The 17222-nt window shown below is 33.1% G+C and overlaps 4 protein-coding genes across 4 annotated transcripts; 3 read left to right on the top strand and 1 right to left on the bottom strand.

The window, feature by feature from the left end:
- The first annotated feature begins 597 nt into the window (after window positions 1-597).
- On the top strand, window positions 598-2779 carry LOC149900585 (uncharacterized). Its single transcript, XM_090112341.1, has one exon. It carries the CDS (start codon window positions 846-848, stop codon window positions 1857-1859), a length of 1014 nt encoding a protein of 337 aa, XP_089968467.1. The 5' UTR covers window positions 598-845; the 3' UTR covers window positions 1860-2779.
- Window positions 2780-2885: 106 nt separating this feature from the next.
- Window positions 2886-3618, bottom strand: LOC149900584 (tRNA-specific adenosine-34 deaminase catalytic subunit ADAT2). Its single transcript, XM_090112342.1, has one exon. The coding sequence runs from the start codon at window positions 3478-3480 to the stop codon at window positions 2992-2994; it is 489 nt and encodes a 162-aa protein (XP_089968468.1). The 5' UTR covers window positions 3481-3618; the 3' UTR covers window positions 2886-2991.
- Window positions 3619-5876: 2258 nt separating this feature from the next.
- On the top strand, window positions 5877-8001 carry Smug (Single-strand-selective monofunctional uracil-DNA glycosylase). The gene is made up of 5 exons (XM_090112295.1): window positions 5877-6314; window positions 6398-6517; window positions 6646-6789; window positions 6880-7032; window positions 7329-8001. Exons 1-5 carry the CDS (start codon window positions 6063-6065, stop codon window positions 7449-7451), a joined length of 792 nt encoding a protein of 263 aa, XP_089968421.1. The 5' UTR covers window positions 5877-6062; the 3' UTR covers window positions 7452-8001.
- A 5371-nt stretch (window positions 8002-13372) lies between these two features.
- On the top strand, window positions 13373-17183 carry HSPBAP1 (HSPB1 associated protein 1). Its single transcript, XM_090112326.1, has 6 exons — window positions 13373-13982; window positions 14060-14193; window positions 14329-14453; window positions 14861-14985; window positions 15510-15620; window positions 16591-17183. The coding sequence occupies exons 1-6, from the start codon at window positions 13656-13658 to the stop codon at window positions 16987-16989; spliced, it is 1221 nt and encodes a 406-aa protein (XP_089968452.1). The 5' UTR covers window positions 13373-13655; the 3' UTR covers window positions 16990-17183.
- The last annotated feature ends 39 nt before the right edge of the window (window positions 17184-17222 follow it).

Below are 17222 nucleotides of genomic sequence, written 5' to 3'. Positions count from 1 at the left end.
TAATATGATTGCCTTATCTATAACCGATAACATTGCGGGATAATATTTATTATTAAAATCGATAAATAAGCTAAGAAAAGTGTGAATTTGTACGTTTACCGATACACTTAACAGTAAACTATCAATGAATACAAAATAATACAGAAAAAAATTATTATGCACTATTATAATTTTGAGACAATTTTAGAGTAGATTTTTACTCAACTCTTATGTGGAAAAATACTCAGGGTCGTTTTACAACTCCTTGTTACATGTTAATAACATATACCTATAGAGTTTATATTCTTTTTTATATAATACTCATAAAATAAGAATACTCCACAAATACAAGTAAAATTAAAAAAACCTTCAGCCACATCTTCAGCTAAATAATATTAGAGCAATATTAATTAAGATTAAAAAAAAAGTAAAGATGGGTCTTATCTCGATATGATTCTATGACTAGCATTTAGTTATTTACAAAAATATAATTGAAACCATCGTTTTAAACTATACACGGTACCGCTACTGTATATTTTTATAAGATTGGCAATACTAATTGTCTTTAGGGTGGGAAGTGGATGGGATGGAGATGGCAATAAATTTGTATTATGTCATACGTGCAAATAGGTACCTACGCTGGAGGCTCCTTCGCGCTGTAAAATTGTTTAGACTTTTGATAAAAGTCAAATATGGCGAAGTCGTGTATTGTAGTGTTTATTAGTGAACAGGTTTCTGTGAGATTTGGTGTTTTATCCTAAATTCATACAGTATATTTGTGAAGACTTCGATTTCGTGAGTAGTTGTGGGATTTGTTTTGGTAAATTGACTATATTTATTGCATTAATTTGGTTTACGAAATATAAATGGATGTAAATAACATATCCGAAATAAAAGATGGCGATCCGACGCGATCTCTGGTTTTGATAGAAGCGCCCTCTATTATAAGCATAACAAAACCTAAATCAGACGGCAACGTTAAAAAAAAGAGACGTCGCGGAAAAACAAAGCGGCAAATAATGAAACCGTATCTGAAGATTTCTTGGCAAGAAAGAAGAAAAAATGAAGTCCGAAGTAATTGTAAAAGAAATAAGCGATATCGTAAAATTGTCTTGGCTAAAACCCAGGCACCCTTTAATAACAATCAGTTTCTAATGGAAATCCACAAACCAGAACCGGAGAATAATTTTAATATCTTCCGAACACCATCGGCTCGTACTCGTGACTCCAGTTTTAGCGTTGATTCAGAAGAAAATTACTTTTTTTCATTACCAGAAGATGAGGAAGAATATTTAACAAAGGAATTTTCTAGTGTTTACGAGGATGCACAGTGTGAAAGGTTGTCGAATATGTCCAAAAATGAACTCATTGAAGAATATCTCCTTTTGGAAGCAAAGTATGATACCCTTCTAAAAAGGACTGAACGTTACAAAGCAAGGGATAATGAAGAGGAGAAAACTGCTGCCATTCCAGACAAAGAAGTGCCTTCTGACAAAAGCAATGGACTACTTGAGAAGGATGCCTCTGTAGGGTCACTTTTACCAGGTCCGACAGAAGAGCAATCAATGTCTGACATCTTGCAACGCTTGAAGCAACAAGAAGAGAGAATTAATGAACTTGAGCAAGCAAATGAGAAGTTGAAAGCTGAAAATGAACATTACCAGCACCAGGCCCAGAATACCAGTGAGGATTCAGAAAGTGATAGTTCATCTAGTTCAGATAGTTGCAGTAGTTCCAGCTGTTCAAGTCCAGAGCATGATGTTGATAATACCATTAATAATGGCATAGAACCAGCAGTACATATGAATGGGGATGATGACTCTGACAATGTTCACTGTGAACAGCCACTTGTTAACGGATTTCATAAACCCACAGAATAGGTATTTTTAATCTATTCTTGACACATAAATCCCTAGTTACAATCCAATCTTCAGACTGTAATCTGTTTAGTTGTAATCATAATACATACATAATATATCTCATTATTGCACAACTTAATTCTGATCTTGTGTATTTAGAATTCACATGATCATTTTAAACTACACAATTTAATTATAAGCTAGCAATTATAATAGGCCCCTTAAATTTTATTTCAATTCAATTTTTTTTTAATTTCAAAAAGTTAAACTCTGTAAGTTAAAATCTTTTAGAAATATGATTTATTTTATGGACTTTGGTAGTGTAAACTGTAAGAATGTAATTGTGAGATCTCATTAGATATAGTTGACATTTTTTGATGTCCATTTTAATTTATTTGTTATAAACCACATTAATATGCCATTGTTAGACAAAAAACATGAATTCTACACATCATAAAACATTTCATTCAATAAATATTTTGAGGGTCTAACTGTAAAATAACAATAAAATATTCCAAGTATGGATCTCACTTTTATATTTGTGCAGTATAATTTTATGTAAATAGATATAGATAATAATATATGTTGTGATTGTTGTGTATAAATTAAAATATTGTTACTTCTACATTTCTATTAAGTTTATATGATACCAAAATTATGATTTTAGGCAGTTTGTAACATTCTAATAAATGTAGATTTTGCATGTATTGGTAGAATGGTGCACAATATATTATTATATAAAAGGTCTTAGATGTTGCATACATATGCATTGGTATTTGTTGAGGAATAACATTTCATATTAAACTTAATTATATCTTGCTACAATAACTAGATGTATGTCTAATTGTATAACATTATTTAAAAAAATGCTTATAAACTACTCAATATTAAAAGAAATAGATTTTAATAAAGAGGAATAAACTGATTATGTTGCTAAATTACATTTGATGTCTTTATTCACCATTTACCTATTTAATTTAAGTTGTAATTTGTGCACCAAGGACGGGTGTGGTTCTTCCATTGAATCTTCAATTAATTTTAAATTAAGACTTATAACATCACCAGGGTTTTTTAAATAATGATAAGAATGTACATAGGAGAGGGATTATTTAATGTTTCTAAAATGTATCCAATTTCTTCCATACATATGTAATTACTTTTTTTTCTTAACTTTGGATTCAGGTGCATGAGGATTAGTGCCCTTGTAAAACTGTTTCAATAAAAGCATAGCTTGATCTCCTTTGCTGTGTTCAGTTAGTTTGAAACCATTCTCATAAATTTCACCTACATTGAGAACTGTTTTACCACCAAACCTGTCATTTGCACAGCCATATATTACTTCTTTAACTTTTAACTTTTTTAATGCAGCAGCACACATAATACAAGGTTCTACAGTAACATAAACAACTATTTGTTCGAAAACTAAGCTTTTCTGAAGATTTTTTTGTTGACAATAATTTGTAGCCTTATCTATACAGTTTATTTCTGCATGTCTAGTAGGATTTCGGGTTTCATTTACTGTATTTCTAGATTCAGCAATAATTTCTCCATTCAGCGTAAATACGCATCCCACTGGAACTTCGTTGGCTTCCAAAGCTTCTCTTCCTAAATTAAGAGCTTGATCCATAAAGTCGACCATCATAATATTAGACAGATATATAATTTTATAGAAATACTTCTTAATTTTAAACAGATCTTGATGAAAAATATAATCTAATAGATACGGGAAACATCTATTCAACTATAAGTATGCAGTGTCAACTGTCAACACAATTTTCTATTAAAGGCTCTAATCCGCTCTAATCCATGAAGGCAAGGCATGAAATGAAAATCAAAGATGAAAATTGAAATGACACAGCAAGTAATGAAATAATTAATGTCACCGCCCACCGGTGAGTCAAGTCACAAGTGTCAACCATGTGTCAACGTCGGGTCGTGTCAGTATCACAGATAACTACATCACAGTCTGTTCTAGCTTTTGACTAGCTTAGTCAAATGTACCTACATAAAATCACAGTTGACAGATATATACTACGTACATACAGGAAACTAAGACCCCCCCCATGAAATTATGACGTATAGCTATAGGGCGTATTCAGAAAGAAAGCTTGAAACTTATAAGCGCTTATAAGCGTTTATCGGCGCTTATAAGCGCTGGTAACCCGCGCAGGAAAATATATGAACATGCGCTTATAAGCGCTGATCGGCGCCGACAAGTTCCAACAAGTTTCAACAAACTTGTCGGCGCCGATCAGCGCTTATAAGCGCATGTTCATATATTTTCCTGCGCGGGTTACCAGCGCTTATAAGCGCCGATAAGCGCTTATAAGCGCTTATAAGTTTCAAGCTTTCTTTCTGAATACGCCCATAGGGCTGTTACTTTTTGATATTTAACCGACTTGAAAAATAAAGGAGAATGTTATCAATTCGGCCTGTATATTTCTGTTTGCTTTTTTTCACAGTTGATTTTGTGGTAATTTGGAGATTAAAATACAAAAATGGTGTAGCCCTCAGAGGAATAGCCTAAATATGAATTTACAAGAAGAAACAATCCGAATTAATACAGCTTGTAAAAGTAAATACGTTTTTATCAGTGCTATATTTCGAAATCTAGTTTTGTTATGGACGCCGAAGGCTATTTAATGTACCTTAATTATTTATAATGCTTGATATTTGTATTATACATAATATATTCAATAATTATTTTTAACCAGAATTTACAATACTTGTATGTAGGTATACCTACTAAATTATTTTTATAACGATAAATTAAATTAAATTAAAAAACACAAAATATGCAAAAATAAATTAAAATTATTATTATACGAGCATAGAACCTCTACCTTTTTGTTTTAGGAAGAAAAAGAAAATAGTTTGACAGGCTTAGTGCTTGACAAAGTGGAGACGCCACGTATCGATAAAAATACAATAGAAATTATAATATCTATCTTTTTCTTCCCTAATATTTACGTAATTATGCACATAAATTTAAACAAGACTTTTTTAAGGTTTCCTTTTTTTATATTTTCGTGCTCTTCTAGATTGCGTAAAAAATAGATGCGATCTTTAAACAGACTGGAGTCTGGACTCCTAATAGGTACTATTTGTAGCTATCATTTTGATAGAAAATATGTCAACGTAATATAAAACTCATACTGCCATATCTATAGAAATTAAAAAATAGTCTCTTTTTAACTTGTAGTCAGATATGGTATTTACAAATATTATATTTATTGAAAGGGCTATAAACTGAAACAATCGATATTTATTTAATGTGAATTGACATCACTTTAAACTTTTTTCCATACTATATTCAAAATCTGTGGATGTAAACACGCTTGATGGGGGGGAGCCATTTCGAACATTTTGTATGAAGTTTCCTTACTGTATGTATCTGTATATTGTGATAAAATGGAAAGAGATAAGTAAAAAAGGCAGAGTGCACCTAGAGTTTGTTTTGGTACTGTGAAGTGGACTACCCTTCACAGATCGCCTATTTTCTAGTTTCTAAGCAATCCGCAGTGGGAGATCATTTCTTTAAGAAAAAAAAGACGTGTGGCACTCGGGGACTGCCGCGGCCGCGCTAAAGCTATTGCATAGCATGCCTTCAAGCCACACCTCCGAGCCCGTCGGAGTGGGGAGCGTGAGGTTTTTTCGTTACGGAATTTTTGGATTCGGTCCCCGCGCTCAAGGCCCGCGATTGAATATGCAATAGGTTAAAAAAAATGTATGCGTGTACTAGAGTACACACGTAAGAAGTGAAACTTCTTTATGACCTTAAAAATGTCACGCAAAAATGTCACGCGTACGGCGTAACGCAAAAATGTAACACTAAATTTTTCTCCAACCCCGATAAAGAAGTTTCACTTCAAAAAAAGTTGGATACGTGGACAAAAATTCTGTCAAGCATTGACATTTGGCGCTAAAACACAGTATATTTTACTCTTTAATCTATGGTTAATCTGTAATTGTCTGTAATCAATTAAATTAAATCCAGAGTATATATTTTCTGTGAATCAATCAGTTGTCAAAGAGAATACAAATACTATGTACGTTTAGTTGTAAACAATGTGGTAAACAAAGAAAATAAACAAAGCCTCTAAACAAAATTAAAAACATTTTATATAACCATTCAATTTGGGATGATTTTAAATATGAAATCTTTATTCAGATAACTTTAATTATTATTACTTTTATAAATTTAATTAGGCAATAGTTTTACTAATGGAAGTAGTATCGGCGTTTTTCACGTTTGAAGAAGAGAAAGAAATATCTGACGATTTTATTAGAATTATTGAGAATTATAATGAGTTACTCGAAAATTTTAAGCTTCCTGCAACTATAAAACATGTATACAATCCTACTGTTTATGCTGAATATACTTTCAGAATGTATGTAAAAAAATATTGCAATACTAAAAAGAAAATAATGTTTTTTGGCATGAATCCGGGCCCTTGGGGAATGTCTCAAACTGGCGTGTGTATTTTAATTAAAAAAATAGTGAGATCTAGTTAATTAGAAATTATTATGTAGGTAATATATAAAAATATGTTGAACAGGTTCCATTTGGAGAAGTGTCATCTGTACGTGATTGGCTGGGAATTGAAGGACCTGTGCAAAAACCTCTTAATGAAAATGAAGCCCGCCCTGTTAATGGCTTTAAATGCACCAGGACTGAGGTAGTCACAAACTGACAGTATTGTTCTATTTCTATTTATTTATGTAGACTTCGTTATTTATAAATTAATTGCTCTATTTTATAAAATTTTATTTTTAATAACAAATGTACTTTTTTATATTTTTATAGATCAGTGGTAAAAGATTTTGGGGACTATTTAATAAGTTATGCGGTGTACCAGAAAACTTTTTCAAAACTAGTTTTGTGTATAACTATATTAATCAGCAATGGATGAATGGTAAAGGATGTAATATAACACCAGCAGACTTTAAAGTAAGTTAAAATGTTAGGTAGTGTGTTAAAAATAATATTTTTTTTACCAATGTCTTTAATTTATGTATTTTCTTTTACTGCTTTTTCCAGGTGTCTGATATGGAACCTCTGTATAGTATGGGAGACCGTGTATTAGCAGATGTGATAAGATTGTATGAAGTTGAAACTATTGTTGCTATTGGAAGATTTTGTCTAACTAGAGCCCAAAAGACAATAAGTCAATATGCTCTTCATAATATTAAGGTATTGTACTTCAATCTTTTTTTTTTTCTTCATGGCAAGAAGATATGACTAAATATTCACATACATCTACTTTAAAATTTATATTTTTGTTCTTTTTAATGTTGCCATTGTAATTTTAGTTATTTTCTATATATTTTGTCTTTGGTTTATGCTTCCAGGCTTGTAATGAGAAACTTATCTGAACCATAATATTGCTCAGCGTCAACATTATATGTGGTTTACACTACTTTTGGCTTTAAGTGAAGGCTGAAGCATATCTTTTTAAATTTTGTTATAAAAAATCTGAATGATTACAGGTTGTGTATTTGATGCATCCAAGCCCACGTGTTGTAAATAATGGAAATTGGGAGCAGCGAGCCATAGAATGCTTAAGAAGTCATGATCTTTTAAAATATTACAACAAAGACAATATCACATGAACAATATAATTTTATTGTTACACTTTCTTATGTAATGGACATAAGCAACATATTGTATTTTGTATTAATATTTTTTTTAAACTTATTGATATTGTAAGCTTTAAGAAATTTCCTTCTTGCTATGTGAGAAGAGTGTTAGATTTTTCAGATGGCAATATTACAATATCAATATTGCCATCTGAAAATTTTCAATCGACATGGATGCGCGTTGATTTGCGATAAAGTGGGAGAAAAAAATTGTGAAGGCCATCGCACATCGACCCGCGCTTTAATATTAATGTACACATATACGTCATAATGTTGGTAACTTTGATCATTATTAACAACTAGCTATACAATCAGTGATAAAAAATGTCTTCACCGAAAGTCTACTCTGGGTGGACTTTTGGTGCGTTGTAAATCTGACTTTAATTCAAAGTGATAAGGTTTAATTTATTTTGCCGCAGAATAGTCTTAGCATTTGGAACGAAGTTCCTTATCGCGCGTTGTGAAAGGGGGCTAGACGGAAAAAATTCTTACGAAAAGTTGTCACGACACTTTTTGCTAGAGTTGTAAGAGCGTTTTCACATTATCCGATCCGATATCGGATATCGGAAGCCGATAGCCGATATCCGATATCGGAGGGAAGTAAAATGTATGAAATATGTACCTGTCTTTCACATTGTCCGGTCCGATATCGGATATCGGAGCCGACACCGATATTCCCAGTGGCTATCGGACGATAATGTTCAGTGTTGCCAACTCAATTTTCGAAAAGGCAGTATACCAACAGCAAAAAAGCACTAGTTTGTGAATTTTCAGTCTTATAGGGCACTCAATCTTTAAAAAAATTCTTTGCTTTTAACCTAAAACCCTTTCCATTAAAAGAAACCTTTTTTTATTAAGAAAACACACATTTAAGTATTTATAGGCATTTAAAATACGATTTATACGGCAGGTATTTTTATTTGCCGTATTAAAATATGCGGCAATTGGCTGAACTGAAGTAAAGTCCGGTCGCGGAGCAGGAAGAATTTCGTACATTAACCTGTTATTACCTGTCACTGTCACTCCCTTGTAAAAATAATGTGTCTTGCTCGCACAGGTGCAATGACCGCCGTCCTTAGGGATTGTGAACCTTTAACCTGAGAGCGTAAGGTTTGTGTTTGCTTGATTGGTGTCAGGTGTTCAATTATGATTTTGTGAATTCAAAATTTATAAGAATAAGCCTCAAACTCTTTATGTCCAATCAAAATCCGCCTAAGTCGAAATCGCGTGTTAGACTAACGTATTTCTGTAATATTGTACATAGTAAATTATTTTTTGAAAAATAAGGTTATTAAAGAAGTTTCATTTCTTATGTATGTACACGCACACTTTTTTTTATTTAATATATCGTGGTTATTGAAAAAGTTAAAATGTAACTAACTAATAAGTATTGTAAATGAATAAAGGACATTTATTTAATAAATTAGTAAAAAAACATTTTCTCCTCCAAATATTTCATGTAAACTGCACTTCATTCAAAAATGTTTGTGACCACTGTCAGTAGGTAAAGAGGTCATTGTACGAAATTCCTTCTGCTCCGCGACCGAACTTTAAACAAAAATGTATTGCGTTCTTAAATTCAAATATCTATCTTCGAAAACATTAGTGTCTATCATCTTTATTTTATCTAATTCTGCCTCGCTCCTCCTCCTACTCGGATGTTGATTAGCTGGGTCCACACCGGCCGATCCACCGCGATCCGATCGCGCGCGGCAGGCGCGCGATCCAAAGATGCGGGCGGTGTGGACGTGCCGCGCGCGATCCATGCACGCGTTTTGCCGCGCGCGATCCCTACCTCGTGCGATCCGTTAGCGGGCGGTTTTTGTACCCGCTTCAAAGGTGCCTCAGTTGCGTGATGCGCGCGGTGTGGACGGTTGTTTTGGATCGCGCGATCCACCTCACCATGGACATCTCAGAAAGTCGAATATTTCAAATTGAATAGCATTCATTCTTGCAAAATTGTGTTCCACTTCATCTGAAACTAACTCTGCGTACAGCTGAGTCCCAGATTCCAATCGATTTTTGTAAAGTTGTTTCACCCAAAACCGTCGATTTTTTTTTTTTTTATTTTTTGCGCAAACATTTCAGTATAATAAAAGTTACTGCTGCAACGGCAAGACGCCGCCGTTGTACGTGTGACTCCATATCGTACAAGAGTTAGACTGGCTGAATCACGGATCGCCTTAGGATCACTTGGAGCGCATATTTTGGATCGCAAGTTTTTAAAGTGGATCGGCCTAACATGATCCACGATCCATGCTCCGCGATCCTGGATCGCGGATCGCGGGATCACTGGATCGGCCGGTGTGGACCCAGCTATTGTGCTCTGTGGTTGTGCTGTTTATTGTATTGTTGTCATTGAGTGTTTTGTTTTAACCGACTTCAAAAAAAGGAGGAGATTTCACACCGATTTTATTTTTATTTTGAATTACATAACAACAAAGAATATTTGAAAACTCTTAATTCTAAAGTAATTGCTTATGACAATAAAATAATTTATGTATCTTTACTTACAGGATATTACAACAATCCTATTGTAAAATATAATATATTTGAACGGGTGACAATATTATTTACAGTGTAATAAGAAAAAGAATAGAAAATGTGAACAAATATTGTATCACTTTAATAATTTTATCATAGGTACTAAGTAGGTACTACATGAACTTTTATAAATGTATATAGTGAAAAAATGACTAAATGACTAGGTATGTCTTGTTAACCTTTTGAACGCCAATGACATCTATAGATGTCATGCGCAATCGTGCCCTGTGCGCCAGCGACACCTATACATGCCAAGAAACAGATCATAGATAAATACAAAATAAACATATTAAACCTTTACTTTTACGTGTTTTATTTATACAGTTTATGAACTGAATCCCCAGTTATTACATAATTGTACACAGTAAACAAAATTGCCAAGTAGTTATTCAAATATTTGATGACAAAAAATAACTTAATTAATGGCTAAAAACGCATGTTCTCTCGCGCCAATGACATGTATACGTGCCTACTAGTGATGTAGTGTAATATTCAAGTAACTTCATTAAAATTTCAGCGAAATTACTCTAATTCGCTTAATTTTTGTAATAACTACAAAAAAAATATATAAGCTTAGTCACTGAGAAAAAAGGTAAATACTACATTCTTTGGTATAATACCATATTGTCTATATTGTGGATATTGTTGATTTGAATATTTTCCTTTTCGCCAATCATGCGCATCCCTAGCACAGTATCGATATGCAATCCCTTCTGCGCCATTGACATGAATAGATGTCGGACTGGTGACGTCGTAAGCGCGTGCCGTGTTGTTAAGTGCGGAAAGTTGTAAAAATATTTTATCGAGTATTGCCGAGAGTGTGAGTGCCTTTATTAGAATATTCTTATGATACAAATTGTCGCTATGTCATATCAAAATATGGTAATTGACCTAAATAGGTACAAATACTAATTATATGTAGGTACATATAATTAGTATTTGTAATAACTCAAGTATTAAACTAAATGATTGGAAAATAAATATGTAGTTTAATGCAATTCCCTTTATTTAAAGGTAATAGTTGTTTTGATATTTACAAATAAACACTCCACAATAATACCTATAGTTCATATAAACTTAATAAATAAACTCGATAAGTTATAATAATATACAGCTACACATCCCTAATCAGAAGCGAGAGATTATAAAAAAAAGGATGGTTGCCCGCGCCATTGGCATGTATACATGCCAATGGGGCGTAACTGATAGAGAATAGTGCTGTAACTTGCTGCAATTTTATATGTATTTTTGTATCTCAAAAGGTTGATTTTTTTTGTTGATAGTTGCTATTTAATGTGGTCTTAAGTTTTTACAGTAGGAGATGAGGTTAAATAAATATTATTTTTGTGTTATAAGCTGTTTATTCAAATATTCAGACGTGAATTATTATGTTTATCGATAACATTTTGGAATCCCTACTATTTTCAAGGTTATCTCATTGAATTTGTGGCTTGGCGTGGAGGGCACGGCGATGCGTTTTTGCTCTGGCGGTCAAAAGGTTAAAAATACATTTAATAGATTTTGAAAGGTATTTACTGATACATAATATGTGTTACTAAACTAACTAATAACTAATACTAGGTTGTAGTAGGTATTGATATAAATTTATTTAATTTATAATGTGCTAACATATTATACTATACAAATGACCGATATCAAAACTATTTAATAAATAGCACATCTAAATAATATGCAGTAATTAATGATATCAAATCTTTTTTACATTTTACTTTTCTTTTATGAAGTTGTTTTTTTTTACGTAGTTATTTATAGTGTATGTACAACTATGATCTATATTCTATCATTTGAATTTTTTTTAATTATACCTTTTTTTATCAACTGGCAATTTAGTTTAGTTTTCTCTAAAAATTTCTGGCAACACTCATGATGATATCGGAAGGATTTTATCGGACAATGTGAAAGGGAAAATTGTATCCGATATCGGATATCGGCTATCGGCGTCCGATATCCGATATCGGATCGGATAATGTGAAAACGCTCTAAGCCGTGCGGCGTGCGCGTGGTTCTCTATCTGTCTCTCTCTAACTTAACACTTCGTTCCATCCGGATGTCCCTTGACATCGCTCAAGTTTTTTTTTGCTTTTCGTAAGTTTTGACAATAAACCTTAAAGCAATGCCAATAAGCTCGATTTCGCTGTAACGTTCTTTTTTTCGTCTAGATTGTGACAAACACACTTGAGGACAGTTTTATTTCGTTTTTCTTATATCATTGTGTACTGTATTATCTATTTGTTTTAATGATCTAAGGTTGATTAGCTGAACTAGACTTGTGACGGGTCGGTCGGGACGAGTATATAATGAGGACAAATCACACAACGCATCTTAGCAACACACGTCAGGCGTGTACGCAGCTTGATGCTCGTACAAACTTAGCCGAAGTCTCAGTAAGACGCCGTGGCGACGTTGCTGGCTCCGTAGCCATGGTCCAGCTAGCAGGTAATATTCAAAATTATGGTACCTACGTAACTCACTTGGCGACGGTTTGGCAACGTCGCTGATTTGGACATTTCCGTACTGCTTGGATGGACGGAAGTCGGAAAGACGTCGCCAATCGCCATGGCGTTTTAATGAGGCAGAGCTTTTATGCTGTTCAATTTAATAGATCTGGATTCTTGTATCTTTATGTTAATAGGTATTTAAAGTGATTTTTGTTGTACCTTAGAAATATAGTAAGTAGGTATTAAGTTTGGAGATGGATACGTACATTTTCTTAATTGGTATACCTACTCGGCACTCGGCAGCCGACCGTCACGCGACATGCGCTACACAAAGCAGTGTTCGGAACCGTTCGAACAGTTTCACTTTTACCGTGGTTTCATAAAACCACACAACATTTTTTTAAGAGTATGTTTTTTTTTTGTATTTGTAGCTTTATTCTAAGTTATAAAGTTGTACCCACCATAAAAATTACAATTATTTTTTAAATATAATAATTTATATATACAAACTATTCTGAATATTTTATTATTATTTTAAATCTGAGCCATATTTTCGTATCATAAAACAAATAAATCCACGTTTGGTTTGTACTTATAACAAGTGGATAACATTTTAGCCGCCCATTAGACTTGTTTTTGTGTTTATTACTTCAGAACTTTCAACTGGATGTACTGATTTTGATGATTATTTTTTTATATGTAAGCTTTCTGTCTACTGTTTGCTGTTTGGTATCTTGAATTTAGTCTAGTTATAACATTTTTTTTTATTAAGATAATAGATAAGATAAATTACACAACTTTCAATACTGTAGTATTTTATATTTTAATCTTTGATCGCGGCTCGATTCCAATTTGCCGTCACTGTCATCATCTGTCATAAACGTTATGAGTTATCTATCAATGTCAACTGTCAAATGCATTTATGCGAAGCGTTTGTTTTGGTGAGGTCCAAAACCTTTTACACGTTCATTTGGTATTATTGGATATTAATCAGATATTTTGTGTTCACTATTCAGTGTTCTGCACCGTAGTTTAGCTTGGTTCATCGTTTTGCGTAGAGGTTGTTCTGTGATGCTCGGTGTCTAGAATCGGTGCATGATGTAATGCACCGTTGCACAATTCAGTAATGCTATATGAATGTTTAATTACTGCATCGAACTGTTAATGCGAAGACATGGCTACGGCGCTGAATGAGGAATTGGTACGGAATATAACAACAAATGTGACTGTCCCGCTTGTTTTTCGTAATTTTGTTAGTAACTGGTCGTTAAGCCAGTGGAATTTGGAGAAGTGGTCCACCGTCTTCGGTGATAGAGAAATACCTTTTAGATGTATGCGGAAAGATTTTATATCTGATGAGCCCTGTTGGGAGCGAAAATGTAAGGTTAAAAAACTGACATTTAAGAATTTTATCAACAACTTGGCTGCTAGTAAAGAGTGGATGTATTTTGATTACAAATATCTGCATCAATGGTTCGATGCCGACAGTGAATTGTGTAAGGTGAGTGTTTAAGTTAATTACCTATTTTCTTGTTTTAAATTGAAAATGTATGGATAATACACTGTTTTGTTTTGAAGGAGTTATCATGGAAACAGTTTGGGTATGACAAGGGAGCTGCCGATACAACCCTCTGGGTGGGCAGTGAGGGTTCACACACTCCTGCACACCAGGATACTTATGGATACAACATAATTGCTCAAGTGCATGGAAAGTGAGTAAATAATGTTTATTTTTGTATAGAACTTGGAAAGAATTCTTTAAAACTTTAACAAACACATTCTGTTCTACATTTTTGTTTAAAGTATTTTTAAGTAAATAACCGATAAAAACTTGTAATATATTTTAGAAAGCGGTGGATTCTATTTCCACCTGAGACAGGAGGCCTAAAACCAACCAGGGTGCCCTATGAAGAGTCCAGTGTGTACAGTGAATTGAACTTCTTTTGTCCTCACAGTTTGGATGTTTTTAATGGTAAATATATTATTAGTATGTATCTGTGTACATAACACTAAAATAAATTTTCATTCCTGTTTTTCATGACTGCTCTAATCCCATTACAAATAGCATGATATAATAAATGGACTATCCAATACAAAAGTTATTTTTCAATTTAAATTTGAACCATTAATTACCATGAAATACCATTATTATTATAGACTAGCTGTGTTCCGCGGTTTCACCTGCATTGCTCCGCTCCTTTTGGTCTTAGTGTGATGATATATAGCCTTCCTCGATAAATGGGCTATCTAACCCTGAATAATTTTTCAAATTGGACCAGTAGTTCCTGAGATAAGCCTGTTCAAACAAATAAACTTCAGCTTTATAATATTAGTATGAATGTGAAAAATAGCAAATAAATTATTTATATTCTATTCTAGGTTTAACCGGAGGCAGAATGGTTGAGTTGTCTGCAGGTGATGCTCTCCTAGTGCCAAGGGGATGGTGGCATTATGTGCAGAACATTGACCCAGTGAACATTACCCTTAATATGTGGCTGCCACATGTATGTAGATGTTTTCACTTGATACTACACATTACTTAGAACAGTACAATTCTGATACAATTTAGTATGACTAAGGTGTATGATTTATAAGTTTGAAAAAGTATTTTTTATTATGTCATCAAGACAACATAATAATTATACTATAATGTATTATTTTGGTGAATGCAAGTTTGGACAAAAGCGTGTCAATCAAACAACAATGATAAAGCTTACTAAAATCAGCTAGGAATTTTATTTTCAAATCTATTCATATTGTAATATTATTATGTTTTTAATTAATTTTATTTTGTCCAGTTCAATTTTTGATGAAATTGATAAATGATGAGGAAAATATACAAGGAAGATGTGCTCAGAAAACTTATTTGTGTAAATCCTTGCCTTATTGTTTTTCTTGAAAAAAAAAAAAGAACTCAATGATTATTTTACCAGACAATTTTAATTTTGATTTTATTATACCAGTAGATTTTGCTCTTTATTTCCATACTTACAAGGAGTTACTAATGTAGTGTTTCTTTTTTTTGCAGGAAAAAGATCCCTCGGCGCATGTATCAGAAGCACTCATTAAAATATTTATTGCCCAAATGTGCAAAGATTTGCCGTTGGAAACTGCTAAAATGCTGGTCAATCCTAATGAGGTAATTTATGTTTAATGTGTTTTGTGTTTAATGTTTTATTGTGTTGTTATTTCGTTATTATCAATTATCATATAAAGTGAATAGTTTTATGTTTTTTGATCTCTTTTGAATTCTAGGAATAATCTACACTTATTTAACCTTAAGTTTAATTTACTACACATGCCCCAATAATTTCATAAAATCTTAATATATATAAATCTCGTGTCACAATGTTTGTCTTCAATGGACTCGCACACCATGTGCAGTTCGATCCAACTTGAGAGATAGGATAGTTTAAACATGTAGGTACCACGGGCGAAGCCGGGTCGGACCGCTAGTAATATATAAGATAATTAAATGATATTAAATAATGTTGCCGCTAATTAAAATGCACAAAATAGTTTTCATTGATTTCTGACCTGGCAGTGAATCAAGAAATGACTACATATATTTTACCTGGCATGAAGTGCTAATGAATTATAAATATATTTTAATTGACCGTGAAACTACATGCAGGTGTTTGTGTAAAGGTCGGAGGAGTTACTAGAGTGTCATAAATACAGGATTAGTCATCTTTCCGATTATATTCATTAGTATCCCTGTATGTGACTATGACATATGCATCATATAGATGCGTTACGTCATCCGAACTGAAGATTGTGTGAAATATATGATTAATAGTATGATTTGCATTTTTCGGATCATAGGAATTCTTAGTCAGTGGTTATTGATGAGTTTTTTTTAAACTATATATTTCCTGTTTAAACGGGACGAATAGCTTGTTATAATATTTTAAGTCATAGTGAACAAGTGACAAACCGCCGAGCTTTAATAAAGCTTTGTACAATGACGAAGCCGTCGTCACTTGTAAATTTTAATTTTATATGTCAAATTTTTGAACTGATTGTGTCTGAGAAGACGGTTTTGAGGGTATTACCAGTATTATTAAATGCATACTACATTAAAAAATTAACCGCTCATTTGTTTTCAGGATGACATTGTGGACACGCCACTTGCAGTATTATTCCTGCAGTTGGAAACAGTAGCCAATACGTATATGGATAAGAAGAGACGAGTGCGTCGTGTCAAGAGACAAAAGACGCGCGATGACGACAGTCCGCTGCCGGACTTAGAGGAATTTGATCTCAAGAGCTTAGTCGATAACCCAGAGAATAATATGGAAATAGCACCCACCGTAACGAGTGTAGATCTCATCAATGTACTGAAGGATAATCTTAGTAAATACGCGAATACTGAGAGAGCGTTAGACGACGAAGAATTGGACGGTGCTACGAGCAGCCTTTGTTTGACAAAGGCTGTCATCGACGCGTTTAGTCAGAATGACGTCATCGATCTCGTTAAGCATAATTTACTAGCTCGTTTAAGTTAAAGCTTTCCCCGTATTAACATACGTGCTCAAAGAGCTATTTTATTAATGTAAGTATAAGTACAGTTTTGATTGATATCACTATACATATATTCGTAAGGAATAATGATACATAATTATTATGTATTTTAAAGAATTTTTTAGACTAAGTGAAAATTATGAGGGCGATATTGCAATAAATATAATTTATGTGATGACTTTTTTTCTTTTCTTGATTTTTTTTTAAGATTCGGTTC

This window comes from Colias eurytheme, chromosome 18 (genome assembly GCF_061535395.1).
Source record: "Colias eurytheme isolate Ceu_HAF_F1 chromosome 18, ilColEury1 Martin Lab GWU primary, whole genome shotgun sequence".
NCBI lineage: Eukaryota > Metazoa > Arthropoda > Insecta > Lepidoptera > Pieridae > Colias > Colias eurytheme.
Note: the sequence above shows the minus strand (reverse complement) of the source record. Positions and strands in the feature narration are given on the sequence as shown.